Source organism: Haliotis cracherodii, unplaced genomic scaffold (assembly GCF_022045235.1).
Source record: "Haliotis cracherodii isolate W230 unplaced genomic scaffold, xgHalCrac1.p SCAF_7, whole genome shotgun sequence".
NCBI classification, from domain to species: Eukaryota; Metazoa; Mollusca; class Gastropoda; order Lepetellida; family Haliotidae; genus Haliotis; species Haliotis cracherodii.
This window is the reverse complement of record NW_027266330.1, coordinates 13,057,648-13,075,671: the sequence shown is the minus strand read 5'-3', so window position 1 is coordinate 13,075,671 and position 18,024 is coordinate 13,057,648. Positions and strand designations below refer to the sequence as shown.

The 18,024-nt window shown below is 40.5% G+C and overlaps 1 protein-coding gene across 6 annotated transcripts in view; it reads left to right on the top strand.

The window, feature by feature from the left end:
• LOC139447700 (E3 ubiquitin-protein ligase TRIP12-like) overlaps positions 1 to 18,024 on the top strand; it is an 88,041-nt gene that overhangs the window by 52,798 nt on the left and 17,219 nt on the right. For 5 of the 6 annotated variants that reach the window (XM_071229143.1, XM_071229142.1, XM_071229146.1 and 2 more), the window contains 19 exons: positions 41 to 202; positions 737 to 859; positions 2,978 to 3,089; positions 4,395 to 4,489; positions 5,301 to 5,350; positions 5,743 to 5,899; positions 7,274 to 7,439; positions 9,083 to 9,216; positions 9,750 to 9,856; positions 10,358 to 10,476; positions 11,550 to 11,781; positions 12,609 to 12,754; positions 13,134 to 13,252; positions 13,941 to 14,019; positions 14,470 to 14,579; positions 15,065 to 15,250; positions 16,022 to 16,123; positions 17,064 to 17,156; positions 17,792 to 17,923. In XM_071229143.1, the coding sequence (XP_071085244.1) occupies positions 41 to 202; positions 737 to 859; positions 2,978 to 3,089; positions 4,395 to 4,489; positions 5,301 to 5,350; positions 5,743 to 5,899; positions 7,274 to 7,439; positions 9,083 to 9,216; positions 9,750 to 9,856; positions 10,358 to 10,476; positions 11,550 to 11,781; positions 12,609 to 12,754; positions 13,134 to 13,252; positions 13,941 to 14,019; positions 14,470 to 14,579; positions 15,065 to 15,250; positions 16,022 to 16,123; positions 17,064 to 17,156; positions 17,792 to 17,923 (2,424 nt within the window). The remainder of the gene's footprint in view (positions 1 to 40; positions 203 to 736; positions 860 to 2,977; positions 3,090 to 4,394; positions 4,490 to 5,300; positions 5,351 to 5,742; positions 5,900 to 7,273; positions 7,440 to 9,082; positions 9,217 to 9,749; positions 9,857 to 10,357; positions 10,477 to 11,549; positions 11,782 to 12,608; positions 12,755 to 13,133; positions 13,253 to 13,940; positions 14,020 to 14,469; positions 14,580 to 15,064; positions 15,251 to 16,021; positions 16,124 to 17,063; positions 17,157 to 17,791; positions 17,924 to 18,024) is intronic. The other variant, XM_071229144.1, reaches the window with a different exon arrangement.

The following is an 18,024-nucleotide window of genomic DNA, read 5'->3' as shown; positions in this document are numbered from 1 at the left end:
TGAAAGTTAGATTTGGGAATACTTGTTCCTGTCGTTCCAGGGAGGAATCGCTGCATGTCTGATGTTCATAGACTTCTTCAGCATCTCTGCTCAGCGCAGTGCCCTAACTGTCACAGCCAACTGTGTACAGAGTCTATCCTCAGAAGAATTCCACTATGTCAGGGACTCACTGCCTCTTCTGAGTGGGAGACTCAGCCACCAGGTTTGTACTGGGCCCTGTTGTCCTATCTCTGCTTTCACAAAAGCGAAACCAAGAACCAATAATGAATATTTCATTTGAAATGACGTTACTCTATCATGATGGTAGAATTCTTGTCAGCTCTCAGTTAACTCTCTGCAACATAAGCCAATAGTCCGAGCCCTAGTAATATTCTGTTTGGTCTTGTAAGCTCAGCTAATATTAATAATAATACTTTTGATAACAGTAAGTTCTTCTGAAAATGATGCTAAGAGCCAAGTTAGGCCCAACAGTCCTGTGACAGACTGTAAGAGCAGTATCTTCTCTGCGTATCTGTACAAAACTTGTGAGACAAACTTTTGAGTCCAGTAGTCACATCATTGTTCAGATTTTACTGTTAGTATTGGAATAGTTATTTCCCAAGAGAGTTTACAATACTCAGGCTTTTGTCCTGTTTGTTTAGGTCACAACATGCATAGGAATGGTGTTATGTCAGGGTGGAGTATTATTGTTATCTGTTGTTTCCGTTTCTTCATCGTAACTGTACGTTTGTTTCAGGACAAGAAATCAGTAGAGAGTGTTTGTCTGTGCTTCTCTCGACTCGTGGACAACTTCCAGAGTGACCAAAGACTGTTGAAGGAGATAGCTGTTCATGGCCTGCTCTCCAACATACAACAGCTGGTCAGTGCACATAACTGCCTTACTGGCTATACTACAGATAAACCCCTGTTGCCAGTATGGATTAGGAGGCCCAGTCGTCTTAGGCGCCGCGATTCGCTATGCAGAGTTGCATCCCTTGGGCATGCCAGAAACCTATGATTGTGGATTCGAATCCTGGTTTGCCCCGATTATGTTTCTAGGTTTGTCAGCACCATACCCGTGCTCGTGGGATTCACCGAAGTGGTAAAGGTTTGAGACCTGCATCACTTCGGGTTTTCCTCCCACATTAAGCTGACATGCCATGATATAACTGGAGTACTGTTAAAAGCGGCGTTAAACCCAACTCACTCACTCACTCACTCACTCACTCACTCATTAGAATACAACCTATGCTGGTCATAAGTGGTGACCAATTTGTTCTGTGACTTGATGACTTGGTTGATTGTGTGTCATCAAACCCATACACTGTGGATTGTTGTTCACAATATCAAACACTGGATTGTCAGGTCCACACTAGATTATTTACAGGCGCCATCATATTACTGGAATATTGCAGATGCAGGGTTAAGCAACAAACAAACAGATAAAAAAGATAAAAGATAAAAGTTTGGTATTTTTCTTCATGAGAAGTACCAAGCTATATGGGTACCAAATGGTACTGCTCAGCCACTGTGGAGAATCCTCAGCCTGGACTAGATACTTTCCAATATGTTCGATCAGTGCCTAAACTTTTGGCAACATAGTGCTTCTGGCACTAGACCAGTCTTGTTGGGATTCCGGGGCAGAATAGATCCCTGGATTCCAAAACATGTCATAAACTGACCAATGAGGATCTCGTGTTTATGTTGTGTGGTTACAGTAGCTGAGATTGTGTGTATGCATGCTCATACTGTCAACCACTTGTTTCCCTGGTCCAGACTCAAATATTTACAGACCTCTGTGATATGTTGGATTATGATCAAGACAAAACATTATTCATTCAATCACTTTGTCACTTGACTGTTGTTAAATGTTGACAAATTGTTTCTGCTTCTAACTAAATAGAATAAACAAAGTAAGTTCCAGATATTTCAAGAACTAAACTATGTGGCCAAAATAATGAATATAAACAAACTACTCAAATTGAGGCTTTTCATGATCAATTAGGTATAGTCATATAAAAATTGGGTGTTCTTCTTTTGAGTGGTAAACATGGATGTGTGATTAGAAAATTATTCTTTGTAGATACACTTATTTGATACAAGGAGAATTTCATTGATTATCAATAACCATGTCAAACTAAATTTTAGTATTTTATATCTTGCATAAATATTATTGCTTGACTGCTTTTTATCACCCCGGCATATAATGCAGGGGGATATAGCGATCAGCCAGTCTGTCCGTCCGTCCGTCCGTCCGTCCGTCTGTCCATCTGTCCATCCGTAATCATTTCCTTTTCTGGGGCAGAACTCGAAAACAATTCAGTGTATTTGATCGAAACTTGGCATATCTATCAGTCACATACTGAAGTTGTGCCTTTTGCTATTTAGGAATTTTAGAATTTTTTATTTTTAACGTTTCCATGTTAACAAGTTGGACTTTAGTTTTCATATAGGGTGGGTTCACTTATGGAGTTTGACAAATAATCTGTTAAATATTTCCTTGCCAAACATTGCATGTCTATATGTAAAGTACATACTGAACTGGTGCCATTTGATAATTAGGAGTTTTAGAAATGTTTATTTAGAATTTCCATTGCAGTTATTTTGACATGGGTTAAGAGAAATGTTGGGTTAGTTACCTGGTTTGGGACCATAACGTGTTAAAATGGGCGGGGGATATAGATGACTTCCTTGACTATAAGCTTGAATAGTTATTGTTTTTTGTAATTTGTCATTTGTTTGCATAAAAAAACAAAAACAGAAACACACGTTTTACTTTCCATTTCATATGGATGCGACCATGGTGGATCTTTTGTTGGTAAACAATGTATGCTTCTTAAAGAACATTCAACTCTTGACTCATTACATACAGAATTGCACATTTACTTGTGGTTACTTTACAGACAGCTGCCGGGGGATATGTCATCTTTCTGATGACTCTTGTTCCTGTTTTTGTTCCTGTTTGTGCATGTATCTGCATACTATGTTTCTGTTACAGCTGGTGGTGAGTCCCCCGGTCATCAGTACAGGCACATTTGTGATGGTCATACGGATGTTGGGTGTCATGTGTGCCAGCTGTCCTGATCTGGCGGTTGTACTGCTCAAACAAAGTAGGTGTACTCAACTCCACTCCTTCTCTCCTCCAGTGAAAGCGGGGGCACGGGTGGCCCAGTCGTGCAGAGTTGCGTCCCTCGGGCATGCCTGAAACCTATGATTGTGGGTTTGAATCCCGGTTCACCCTGATTATGTTTCTAGGTTTGTCAGCACCATACCCGTGCTCGTGGGTTTCACCAAAGTGGTTAACGTCTGAGACCTGCATCACTTTGGTCTTTCCTCACACATTAAGCTGACACGCCGCGATGACTGGAATAATATTAAAAGCGGCATTAAACCCAACCCACCCACTCACTTACTCCAGTGAAAGCAGTAGTGCATGTTGTTACTCATTTTGAAAGGAAGTGTTTCTGTTGTTTTGAGCCGCCTCTGTGGTCTTGTGGTAGAGCGTCCGCCCGGAGAGCGGAAGGTCCGGGGTTCGATCCCCGGCCGCGTCATACCAAAAGACGTTAAAAGATGGTACTTGTTGTTACCCTGTCTGGCGCTCGACATTAAGGGGCTAAAACAAGGACTGGTCGTCTTGGAGTCAGTATACTGTGTCTGAGTGGGGTATTCATGTTACACTGCGGCACGGTATCTCAGTGAGCTAGCTCTATAAATTGGCATCAGTCCGGACTAGGACAAGCAGCCACACACACACACGTGCATGCACGTCGCTATATAAGTGCAATAATCTTGGACGCGACGTTAAACCCAATTTCACCTCACCTCACCTTCTGTTGTTTTGACTTTTGTAACACTTTGGGGTCAGTGGGTAGCCTAGTGGTTAAAAGAACATTTACATTTCATTCTTCACATTTGAAGCCCAATCAAGATGTGACGTTGCTTAAATATTAACATTGGCTTAAGATCATACTCACTTTAATGGTCAAGTCGTAAAGGTGACACTATTTTAAATACTGTTACATTCCTTATGTTTTCCAGAAACCTATGATTATGTTTGAAACCAAGTTAGCCATGATTATGTTTCTAGGTTTGTCTACACTATAACAATACTCATGGGTATCACCAAAGTAGTAAATGTCTAAGGCCTTCATAACTTCAGGGTTTCCGAGACCACCTCCATAGCTTAGTGGTAGAGTTTCCGCCCAGAGAGTGGGATTCGATCCCCGGCCGCGTCATATCAGAAGACGTTAAAAGATGGTACTTGTCGTGAGCCTGTTTGGCGCTCAGCATTAAGGGGCTAAAACAAGGACTGGTCGGCTAGGTGTCAGTATACTGTGCATACTGAGAAATAATGCCATGAAAATTGGCATTTTACTTGGTTTCTTTTCATCTTGGAATTGTTATTCTCTTTGCAGAAATAGCAGAGACCCTTTGTTACTTGTTAATAGGAGCCTCTGAACAACCTGAGAAGACTATAGAGGTCAGTGCTCATTCACTGAGGAGCAATAAGGTTGGTTCCTGAATAACTAACAACTACACTCCTGTCCCTGTTATTGATGACACTCATGTTGTATCAACCTCGTTAACGTTCGGATTATAATGGGTCTTCAGCAATCTGTGCTTGTTGTGGTGAGGCTAACTGGCTTCATTGATGCATGTCATCACATCCAAATTGTGTAAATTGATGCTCATGATGTCAATCAGTGGATTGTCTGGCCAAAGCTCAAATATATACAAACCGCCGCCATATAGCTGGAATATTGCTGAATGTGGCATAAATCAGTTTCTTACTTGATTGTTGCTTTTAAACACCCAGTGCAGAGTTGCATCCCTTGGACATGCTGGAAGTCTAAAATATTGGGTTTGAATCCAGTTAGCACTTATTATATTTCTCAGTTTGTGAGTATCATACCCGTGCATGTGGGTGTAACCAAGGTGATAAATATCAAAGGCCTGCCTCATTTTGGGATTTCCTCCCACATCAAGCTGACTTAGCGATATAATTGAAATGCTGTTCAAAGTGGCATTAAATCCAACTCACTCACTATGTATCACCAGATCTTAACTAAAACAGCTTAAGTCTACTCATTAGTTATTCCTGTAAGATGGCATTTGGCAATTTTTTGTCCTAAGTACCAACATTAACATACTGTCCTAACAGCAGTGTCCACAGTATGTATTTTATGCTTACAAATAAATGGAAATAAGTGTGTCAAATAAGTGTATGTGTTAAATAATAGTATTGGTTCACTATTAGAAAATTATGAGTTATCCTCTGTGTTTGTGAGTATCTTTAAATTTGTCCATTACATTTATTTCAGCTTGTTTCCCGAACTCCCCAGGAATTATACGAGATAGTTTGTTTGACAGGGTGAGTGCAACAGTTCTTACCCCTTTTGTCATAATTTCAAGTGAGACTTGAAACATTTGAATCGTAAACCCTTCTTTGTGATATCCACTTGGAAAGCAGTCACCCTGTGGTCACAACCAGATTCATAATGTACACATTGTACCCCCACTGTGTAAATATTTACTTGTAGTGTCGATCACTGGATTGTGTAGTCCAGACTCGATTATTTGGAGACTGACGTCATACACCTGGAATATTGCTCAGTGCTGCATTAAACAACAAACAAACAATATGATGAGATGTTTGAACATTGTAATTATTTCTTGTTGTGCCATCATAAGGACAAGTAGGTAATATGTGTTGGTTTTGACATGTTGCATAGACAGCAATGCTATCATTTTGTATGTTTTCAGAGAGTTGTTACCGAAGTTGCCAAATGATGGCATTTTTGCCATTGATTCAATGTTACGGAAAGGCGGGTGTGTAAATACAGATTCTGTGATATGGCAGTGGCAGGACGATAGGGCAATGTGGCGGCCATACAACACTATTGACAGCAAGATAGTTGAGGTAGGCAAACTACCCTACACCACTATTGACAGCAGGATTGTTGAGGTAGGCAAACTAACTACAACACTATTGCCAGTTGAGGAAGGCAAACTGTTTCACAATAGTTTCACATTGCTGGTTGCTTAGCTTTAAGACACATACGTCCAGTCACTCAATCTGAGTTGAGCAGAACAGGCTTTTAGTGGGGTTTGCGCTTGGTATGTCACGATTCACCAATACATCGTGCATCAACAATGTTCTCACCCAATACACACTTAATTATATCACTTCATATTTTAATCCTTTAACACTTCATATTTTAATCCTTTATCGATTCATATTTTGGTCCTGTATCGATTCATATTTTGGTCCTGTATCATTTCACACATGGAATGATGTTGGCAAATTGGTCTTACCTACATTTCAATAAATGATTTTATCATTATTAATTTATGCTATTTATTGTACAATGTACATAGTTTTAAGACTTAAATTTTGTTTTAGTCGTTTTCTAACTGATGTTGACACTCCAGTTTAATCTGAAATTTATTTGAAATGAGACATATTTATTTTCAAATAAGAGACCAAGTATTCAGGAAGTGTCTGGTGTTTTTAATAGTGTTTATGCACTATGAAATTACTGCAAATTAAGTATTGCGATACATGGTGATTTGTGTCGTGACATCCCTAGTTTACACTGCAGACAATATGCTTTTTCTCAGATATGCTAGATCTGTGAAGATCCGGGGTAGAATAGGTCTTCAGCAACCCATGCTTGTCGTAACAGGCAACTGTGCTTGTCATAAGAGGCGACTAACAGGATCGGGTGGTCAGGCTCGCTGACTTGATTGATGCATGTCATCATATCCCAATTGTGTGGATTGATGCTCATGATGTCAATCACTGGATTGTCTGGTCCAGACTCAATTTATTTACAGACCGCCATCATATTGCTTGAATATTCCAGAGAAGGGGCCTTATGTGTTAATTAATTTCACATTTTATCATATTTTCTGATGACAAAAAGTCATCCCAAACATCTATCTCTTCTTAAGGCTTTATGGGATTCTATTTTATATTTTATATTCAGTACCATTTTACACAGCAAAATTCTTATGTGCCCGTTGGGGGATAGGGAAAACACTGTTTTCTGGGTGAAAAGCAACCTTATATTTATGTGTACATGCACCAAGTGCATGTAAACAATGTTCAAATTTGTGTCTGACTAACCTGTGTATCACTTAAGGCTTTCCTTCCAAGTTCAAGGTGACCAGATGTGAAATAACTAAAATGTAGCTCAAAGCAGCGTTAAACCCAACCTGCTCACTTAGTTACCCTGGTTCCTCTTCTTTGACTGTGGTATGATTGTTCTCTTAACCTTGACTTTTATTTCAGGCTGCATATCAAGCTGGTGAAGATGAGGTAAGCCTTTCCACAATGGGCCGGTCCTACGCAGTTGACTTTAACTCAATGCAACAAATCAACGAAGATACTGGTACAGCACGCCCTGTACAACGCAAACTAAATCCCTTGGCCCCAGCATCACAGCAGAGCTCATCAGGTACTGACACTGTCAGTAGCGTTTAGCATTCATCCGGAAAATGACTTTTAATGATGAAATTAACTGTGCCAACTTGTGTAACAACCCTTGGATCGTGTTCAGTCTTCGTTCAATCTTCGTTCGTCATCTCATTTGAATATACGTTATTTGCATTTCCTGCTTTTGATTTCATAGAAGTTAGATCACATGTCAAGCAGTTCATAGCTGAATTTGTAAAGATAACAAATAATTGTGAGAGAGTATTGAGTTGCTGGGCTTGGTAACGTGGTTCTGGTGCACATGCGCGAAGGGAGGGTGTGTTTGGGTGAGCTGTTTTCCCTGTTCTCTGGGAACATAGCACAGGATGTTTCAACCAACTATTTGGAAAAGAGAGAGATAAGCATAAGTATGGGTCGAGATAAAAATGAATGACATTTTTACTCTAAAAAATACATTATTCACTGGAACTGTTGTAACTCCATTCGACATCCTGGAATTTCTAGGCCTACACTTTTAGTGTTGTCATTTGCTGATTACATTTTTTAGTTCAAAGGCAGAACTGTATTTTAAGCTAGGGGTCAACCCTACATTAACTTGGTGAGGCATTAATTCAATGATTTACAGTACTTGGTTTGGCTTGTGAGGTAAGGTTATTCAAATAAGTTAACATCCAATTGATGTTTAGGACTGTAGCTGCCAATGACTAATGACATAGATAACATACATGTTTTATGGGTATTTCTGGTCAAACTAGGAGGCACGGGTGTTCCAATCTGTAGGGCACAATTCGCTGTTTGTTGCATACTTTGAGCAGGATGATTGTGTGTTCCAAGTCCGGTCCATGTTTCTAGGTTTGTCAGCACCATACCACTGCTTTTGGTAAATGTCTGAGACCTGCATCACTTTGGGCTTTCCTCCCATGTTAAGTTCACACGCTGTGACATTAATGGAATACTGTTGTAAAACACAGCATTAAGTACCCAGCTCACTCACTCACTCTGGTAAAACTCTGCATGTAATTGTTTAGTGGTGTAAATAGAATGAAATGACATGTTGGAATTATCTAATCAGTGATCAGTGATTGCTGGGCATCAGTCCATCAAAATACATTGTGTTAACAAGAGATCCTGGGGACATGAAACCTTTTTATGGATAGCAACTTCTTTTATTCTATCCTTGAAAAATATGCTATCAATAAAAAGTGTCATGTATTCATGTTCTTCAAACTTCTGAATGCCTATCAAAGACTTAATGCTGGGAAGCATCATTAACAGGGTTATCCACATCATGAGACAAGATCTGTGCAGGAATAGTGTAAAAAGACCACAGTGTAACACTGTGGTGTATCAGTGTAATGGAAGTTGATTTCCAATGGCTAGGGGATGTATCAATGTGTTATAGATTTTAGCTAACATTTTTAGCTCACCTGACCGAAAGTCAAGTGAACATATGTGGTGTGTCCATGCATCATTAACATTTACTGGCCTATGAAGCTGAGACTTTGGGAATGATCCCAATTACGGTCTCTCTAAGAACTTCTCGTAGAGTTCCATTCTGACTTTAAACATAGCTGACATTATTTCCTCATTATTCAGGTTAGCTACAGAGCCATGTGGCTATATTTCCTCCTTATGTACAACTACAGCATACATTGTGACTTTCAGCCACGTCTGTGTCTGCGGACCCCAACTTAGAGAGATGTGACTCTCGTGCTGAGATCTTGAAGGAGGACAGTGATCTGGCTACGGCCTTCATTCAGACGCTCTTCTCCGTGCTGTATGAGGTCTACAGCTCATCTGTAAGTCATTACCAGACATATGAACTTTAGATAACAACAAAGTGTCTATATAACAATTGTAAGAAGTTATGAAGATTTAAGAGTTCCTTATGGGCAGTATTAAAGAACATTGCATAAGAAATTGTATTGAATTTGTCAATTGAAATTATATTCTTTTGAAGACTTTTGTCAATGGTGCCAGTTGTAATATTTTGAATAATCTATCATCAGCTTGAATTGCCCTGGTACAATCATACCTCTCTAAGTCCGAATCATGTTGGCTATTACCTCAGTTTATGAGTCCAACAGAAAGCCAGGTTTGGCTTTAAAATTGTGAAAAGCAGGGTTAGAAACTAACAGTTTTTGTCCACTAGTCCTTATAATGATAACATATTGCAAAACCCTTAAAATGGGCCAATTTCTACTGGTCCTTAAGATACCTTTACTATTGGGCAGTTTGGTAAGGACTACAGGACTAGTGCCAATTTCTAACGCTGAAAAGTAAGACTATTGTGAAGATGTGCTTAGTACTATTTTGTGTGCCTTGTCCACAGGCTGGCCCTACCGTGAGACACAAGTGTCTGCAGACACTGCTGCGAATGATCTACTACGCATCATCTGACCTGCTCAAAGAGGTGCTGAGGAACCAGCCAGTGTCAAGGTCAGATTATCTGTTCGTGCTCTATGTTACCAGTATGTATTTCTTTGACAAAGACTGCATCCTCGAGTACACAGTGTATCTTCACTCTGTTATGATCCATACCCTGGACCTTTGTAACCACCATATCTACATGTTGGAAGTGTCACTACCCACTAAATCTGTTATTAGAACCTTATCACAAAATGTCGGGAATCGAACCCGGGTCTTCGGCGTGACGAGCGAACGCTTTCACCACTAGGCCACCCGACCGCCCCCACATATACAGTAAAGTACGGTTATAACGAACTCACAGGGACCACAAATTTTAGTTTGTTATAAGCGTATTTCGTTATAAGCATATATACAGCAAATGGCCGGGACCAAAACAACAGTACGTTATATCCGCCAGTTCGTTATGAGCGTGTTTGTTATAAACATTGTTTACTGTATTGTGAATTATACTGAGGCTACAATGAATGGTGTTTAAAAGCCCTTGTGTCAATGTCTTTGTGTTTGTTGTAGCCACATTGCTGCCATGATGGCTTCCCCAGACCTCAAGGTGGTGGTAGGAGCTATACAGATGGCAGACATCCTGATGAAGAAACTGGAGGATATCTTTGGCATATATTTCAGAAGAGAAGGTGAGTTTGCCATGCTTACATCACTAGTTCATGCAAATAAAACCAATGAGCGGTGAGGAACTATGGATTGTCATGAATGAATGGATGGACAAACAAACAAACGAACACACGAAAAGTGTCATCTTTGGGCCTGAATTGCAGCATATGTTCACAAGAGACCCTTCAAAAAACAGCATTGAAGTAAAATTGTTGTTATGTTATCAAGTTTTGATGTCATTGACTGATATCAATCGTATTGTTCACAACATTGGAGCAAAATGATGTCATGTCACTTCAACTGAGCAATCAACATTGAAAATCACAAGAATGTTCGTGCAGATATCTGAAAATTGCTTCACTTTTTCTGTCTACCACTTGTGTATACTGTGAGTATGATATGTCCCATTTTGATATCCTACTCCTGAAGTGGACCGTCGCCTCGGTCTAGTGGTAGAGCATCTACCCAGAGAGCAAAAGGGTTGGAGTTCGATCCTCGAACACATCATACCAAAAGGTGTTAAAAGATTATACTTGTTGATACCCTGCCTGGCGTTTGGCATTCAGGGGCTGAAACTAGGACTGGTTGGCTTGGAGTCAGCAGTGTGTCTGAGTGGGGTTTTCTTGTTCAACAGTGATACGGTTAGCTAGCACAAGAAAACCGGCATTTGTCCAGACTAGTACAAGTGGTGCGCATGTGCATGCACATTGATATAGAAGTGGAATAATCTTAAATTCCTTTTCACCTCACCTAGTTCTGAAGTGTTATTGCCAAGATTGTGACATGAGATGTATCTACTATTTTTACCGTATATAAACTTGGAAGTAAGTATTTCTGTATTTAATAGTCATTGGAACCCATCTGAGTGCATTGATGCTCACAATATCAATCACTGTATTTTCGGGGCCATATTTGATTACTCATAGGCTGCCGTCATATTGCTGAGTACAACCTTGCTTGTGGGTTTGACAAGTGGTAAATGTTTACGACCTGAGTCATTTTATGCGGTTCTACAATATGGTTGTAACATGCCCTAATATGACAGTTATTGACTTATGCAATTCACTGACTAACTCGGCATTTTTAACTCTTCCAGGTGTCATGCACCAGATAAAGTTTCTGTCTGATATGGATCTACAGTCCCCATCCACCACCTCCAAGTCCATTTCCACCTCCTCCTCCCACAGTCTCACCAGCAACAGCAGTGGGGGCAGCACCTCGGGCTCAGGGTCTGGTAGCATCGGCGGGGACACCATTGAGAAGAAGGAGACAGAAATAACAACCATCTCGCACGGAGCAACTGCTCAGCCTGATGAGTCCCCACAGATGTATGTTGTAGCCTTGCTTGTCAGAATCTACAGTTCATGCAAGACAATTTGATACTGTCTGCCAAAAACTGGAGTCCATAGGGGCTGTAGCAAGCTGAGCTCACTAGAGAGACAGAAAGTTTGTTTGACTTGGATTTCGAATTTGTAACCTTTCGGTCTTAGGGAAATTTACACGTCTTTGCAATCCAACACCCCTTTATGGTCTTAGGGAAATTTACACGTCTTTACAATCCAACACCCCTTTTCGTTCCTTAGGGTTAGCTTGCTTAGGGCAAGTGTTAGCCATAAATTCTTACCTTTTCAAACGTTAATCCGGTTTATCCAATTGGTCGGTCATGTTGACATAAACAATAGAGGAAGTGATTTCAAGAAAAGATGAATGGGAGAGCGGACCGTGACGTCACACGCATGCGCAATTCATTGTTTACTTAATTACGCATGCTTGTTAATGGGGTGATAATGACCCATTAACCAAGCACTGATTACATGTGATAACACTCATGGTCTAGTGGTAGAGCGTTGGCTAATTAACGCATGAATTAGCCGAGCCAGTGAAGCGCATTCGAGCCCCCACATCGCTAATTGGATCTGAAAAAGTGAGCCCAGTAAAGTGCACTACTCCCGCTATGACTAATATAAGTCCATGTTAAACTTTGTGAGATACGATAGTTGCAGAGGTTCAAGCACTTTTTGAACCACCAGGGACTGGAAGAGCTTTCTTAGTTCTGATCACTAATAACAGTTATGTGGCTGTAGTTTTTCATTTTTTGTCAGTCACATTTAGACCTGAAACACTCCAAAATGTTCCTTTCTGGTGTCTTTTTCAGGCGTTTGAGTGATGTTCTAAAAAGGAAACGACCCCCAAAACGAGGTCCAACCAGAAAAGGCAACAAATCTGATGATGTGATGGAAACAGGTGCTCGTGGTGGACCAGTCCTCAGTGGTAGAACTTCTGGTAGGGGGAAATCTTCAAGTGAGTGAAATTGGTCCTACGTCAATAATAAGATAGCTATGTTATGTTAGAAAGATTACACTGTTGAAACCAATGATGCTTCAGCCAAGGAAATAGCCTTTGATGAAAGAAAAAGTCTTTCACCATTACTGGAAGACATGTAAAATCATTCCATGCACAAGCCCTAAGTTTATTGGAGAACGAATGGTTGTTTTCCCAGCATTGTTTCTTTGAAGTATGCTTTTCTTGTTATTTGCATCTCTGAAAACTACCACAAAGAATTCGTGTCCTAATCTTTTGCATTGAAATTTTCATGTTTATTTCAAATTTTCATGTGACAATTGTTATTCCATTAATATTAATTGGTATATTTATTCATAATAAGCTGTGGTTATTGCAGGCAAAGACAGTAAATCTAGTTCTGGTCCAAAGGCAACCTTCTTGACAAGTTTGAATCCAAGAAGTTGGGGTCGTCTTGGTGGTTCCTCGAGTTCTTCTGATAGGCCACCTCTACCAAAGGTATGTCTCATGTCATCGTTTCAGCAAATACAAAATTCCCTTCATACAACATCAGTGTCACGTGAAGTTTTATCCTCCAAGTGAGATGGACTGAAGTTTCTGCAAAGAAGGATGTGTACCAATTCATTGATAATGACATCATGGTAACTGATGACGTCAATTATCTGCAAAGCAATATCTCCTGTTTAGGGTGATAAATCATAAGTAATATGCAGATTATAACATGTCAAATACTCACCAAATGTTGCAATGGGTGAAGCCCATTCTTCGTATCCCACAAAGATCATTGCTAAATGCAGAGTTAAACCACACTCACTCACAAGCGGGTGGTTGGGTAGCCTAGTGGTTAAAGCGTTCGCTTGTCACGCCGAAGACCAGGGTTCGATTCCTGACATGGGTACATTGTGTGAAGCCCATTTCTGGTGTCCCCCGCCGTGATATTGCTGGAATATTGCTAAAAGCGACGTAAAACAATACTCACTCACTCACTCACTCACTCACTCACATAATAGTCATTCCTTTAACTCAAGGGGGCGCGGGTGGCCGATTCGCTGTGCAGAGTTGCGTCCCTTGGGCACGCCAGAAACCTATGGTTGTGGGTTCAAATCCTGGTTTGCCCCCATTATGTTTCGAGGTTTGTCAGCACCACGTACTCACCTTTAACCCAATATGTTTCTTGTTTGTGCAGGACACATCTGTACAGAAGATATCTTACAACACATCATCAGCGAACAGGGAGAAAGTGAGAGCATGGATCAAAGAGCAGGGTAAGCCAGTATAACAACCAAGCTGACTCTGTATGTCACCACTTCATTCTGCTTTGTCAGGAAATGAATACGTGAAGCTTTTGTGGATAACAACTTCTTTGTTTGTAACAACATTTGAGGGCAACTTATTGCTCCTTCTGTCTCCTGATAAAGCGGCAAGAAGTAGCCCATAAATGTTTCAATCAGAGAGGGTTTATTGTGATTTAATAGCCTCTCATTGACCAATCAGAATCGAGTAATTTCTAAAATCATGGTAGAAAGCACCTTATTTCACCTGATAAAGAGACAAGAAGTAGCCCACAAATGTTGTAACGAACAACAAAGAAGTTGATATCCATAAAAGGTACATGTCTTCATGTTCTTCCAACTTCCAAATTTCTATCAAGACTTGATTTGTCGGGAAACATTTATATGCAATGAGGGTTTTAAGTTAGATCTTTGTATTTTCAGCTACCAAATTCCTCGAGAAGTATTTCTCAACAGAGGCTCCCGGTGGGAGTCACCCAGCCCTCAATGTTCTCAACAGGTTGTGCACAGCCACTGAACAACTCTCTCTAGACGTGGGTGAACTTTCTTGTTATCAGAGCAATCACTGTGTCTCAAGCAACTGCATGTTTCCTAGTGGTACAGGCATTAGTTCTGCATTTTTGTGCCTGTTCTTGTATGTCATCACTTTGAAGTAGACAGTCTTCGTCACTCTCGAAGACCTGGCTTAAGTTGCCCGCATGGGTACAATATACGTAGCCTACTTCTGGGTTCCCCTGCCTCGATATTGCTGGTGTATTGCTAAAAGCCATGTAAAACCATGCTCCTTCAGACAGGTCAATATTACCTTTTGTTTATGGAAATTAAAAGTTGACCATAAGATTGACCACTGTGTGCTGTAGACACAACACTATAATGAAATTGAATGAACCTGTCTAAGTCTTCATGGGAAGTCAAAGAAGTTCTTTTCTCAAATGAAATTGCTTCTACCTTTTATATTTGCAACATATGTGTTTTGATTGTCATAGTCAGTCAGTGGCTTGAATGTTGTTCTTTTCAGAATGATGAAAGCCTGTCGGCTCTGAAGGAGATTTCCAGTATTATGAAGGAGAGCGATGTCTCACCTTTTGAGATCATCCACAGTGGCCTTGTAAAGAAACTGTTGATGTACCTGACATCCACGTCAGGCTCTGTCCCCCGGGACCTCCGCATCAGGCTGTTTCTCCATGTCTTCCTAGGATGTCCGGTATGTTAGCAGAAAGTAGTACTGATTCAGTTTGTGCAGGAAAGGAAGATATCTGTAGTCTGTCACAAAGTTGCTTGAACGTTTCAATTTTCTCTGATTTTGCACTCAGAAAATGGGCTGTTGAAAGCCTATGTTACGAGACGAAAAGTAAAGTCTCAGATTATTTCTGTAGTTTGATGTGGTGGAGCTACAACAGCATTGTTTTAATACCACCACATCTCAACAGCTTAATACACTGTTATTTTGTTTAGGTTCGGTTTTCATGTTTTTGTGATACAATGTTGGATACATGTAAACACAGATAGACATAGCCACTAATCAATTTATCTGAAACCCGTGAAGATCCAGGTTAGAATATGTCTTCGGCAACCAAAGCTTGCCGTAAGAGGCGATTGTGCTTGTCGTAAGAGGCGACTAATGGGATCTGGTGGTCAAGCTCGCTTACTTGGTTGATGCATGTTGTTGCATCCCAGTTGCTAGGATCAGAGCTCATGATATCAATCACTGGATTGTCTGGTCCAGACTTGATTATTTACAGACTGCCGTCATATAAGTGGGATATTGCTGAGTGCAGTGTTTAACGACAAACAAATTTATCTGAGACTAGTGAAAATCTTGTGTTGCTTGTTTCCCCAAATTTAGTTATTTTACATTAACCACTGGTCTGAACTGAGCTTGATTTGACCAGTGGCATCTGTCTACCCCTGGTATATCCAGAGACAGTTTCCAGTCAATGTTGTAGAGCTTGAATGTGGTGGTGATTGTTTGCAGCTCCCTGAGGTGACCTATATCAAAGAGAGGATAGAGGATCAGCAGGGACAGCTGTACCCACTTGTCAGCAAGATGATGGGGTGTCTGCATCAGTTAGAACAGGTACAGAGACACTATGCATGTTACAGACAACCAATGTGATGTTCGTGAACTTGATACAGTAGTTGATAAGTAGTCAGTCAAAGCTTGCCTGAGTATATAAAAACAATTCCCACAAGAAAAAGATGAATTATTTGGTGTCACCATTTGATGTCAAGTGTAAACTGCTTTGCAAAACTGATGGCATCTGTGGCCCAGTCATCTAAGGGACCGCAATTTGCTGTGCAGAGTTGCATCCCTTGGGCAAGCCAGGAACCTGTGATTGTTAATTTGAATCCCGGTTCATCCTGATTATGTTTCTAAGTTTCTCAGCACCTCAGACTTTCCACCAACATTAAGCTGACACGCCGTGATAGAACTGGAATACTGTTCAAAGCAGCGTTTAATCCATTTCAATCACTCCTTGCAAAGGGGCGGTCGTGTAGCCTAGTGGTTAAGGTGTTCGCTTGTCGTGCCGAGGACCCGGCTTAGATTCCCGATATGGGTACGTGTTGCCGGACTGTTGCTAAAAGCGGCGTAAAACCAAATTCACTCACTCACAAAACTTGCAAAACTACACATTCTTTTCATTATGTCAACGCCATTGTATTCTGATTTGTCACAGTGTTTCTGTGTTGGTTCAAGTTGGATCTACAAGTAATTTCTGTATGGTGTTGGGTTCAAATTCTGTTTCGCCCTTATTAGTTACTGATTATATCAGTCCGTGATTAACTGAAATACTGTTCAAAGAAGCGTTAAACCCAAAACTCTCACTTATTGTATTATCCCTCCGATGCAGATGCTGATATCAGATTCAATGCAGATTCGGAAGCAGATTAGGTGATCGATACCCTGAAAGAACTATTACAGGCCTCTGTGAGATAGCTGGAATATTACAGACTCTGGCTTAGTAACACATTCCGTCGGATGTAATGTTAGACTTTATCCAGATTTCTTGTATTAGTTCCAGGTGAAAGTGCATGATCTACCAGGGGGCAACAGTTCAAGTGGGCGGGGTTCAAATGCTCTCAAGTTCTTCAGTACACATCAATTGAAAGTAAGTGCAGTTTTCTGTCATTGGGTTATAGTTTAAGACATAGTTTGCAATTCAAATTTCATTTTACCATATTCTGAAATCACCATTCAACACAAATGAGCTCTATTGTTTTAGTTGCTAACAAGCCACAAATGTTTTTTTTATTTCAGAAAATAAAAATTAATGAAAGATCCCAATTTTGAAAAAAATGATTTTTTTTTTCCAAATTTACCTGACAAGGGCACATAGTTTGGCATCCTAGATAAAATCCTTGAATACTTTGTCAGATCGACATTCAGAAAGTAGGTAAATGGTTTATTATAAATACAGGAGTGTTGTAAACACAGTACAGTGTTTTATCCATGTTGCTTTCTGTTTATTATAAGGATATACTCTTCTGTTTTGTTTCCCCTTTTGGGAGTCTAGGGAAGAATAAGTCCTCCATGCCTCAATGTTGTATTAGCCAACATAGGTGAGGATCTTGTGGTTACAAAGTGTGACTGGATGTTTCAGTGCACTGACAATGTGGATCGTGCTCATACTTTAAACCAGTTGTTTGCCTGTGCCAATTATTTATGGGTTGTCTGTCAAAGGTAGAATATCACTGACTCTGGTGTAAAATAATATGCATTCAATCGCTCATTGTTTTGTTTCAGTGCCAGTTGCAAAGACATCCTTCTTGTTCATCTCTGAGGCAATGGAAGGGCGGTCCAGTAAAAATAGACCCCCTAGCTCTTGTCCAGGCAATAGAGAGGTACCTCGTCATGAGAGGTTACGGGAGAACCAAGGTAGAGCAAGAAGCCTCAAACAGACACATGCACTTTGATGATCAATGTAGCCTGTATAGGAGGGCTTGGGTAGCCTAGTGGTTAAAGCGTTGGCTCGTCAC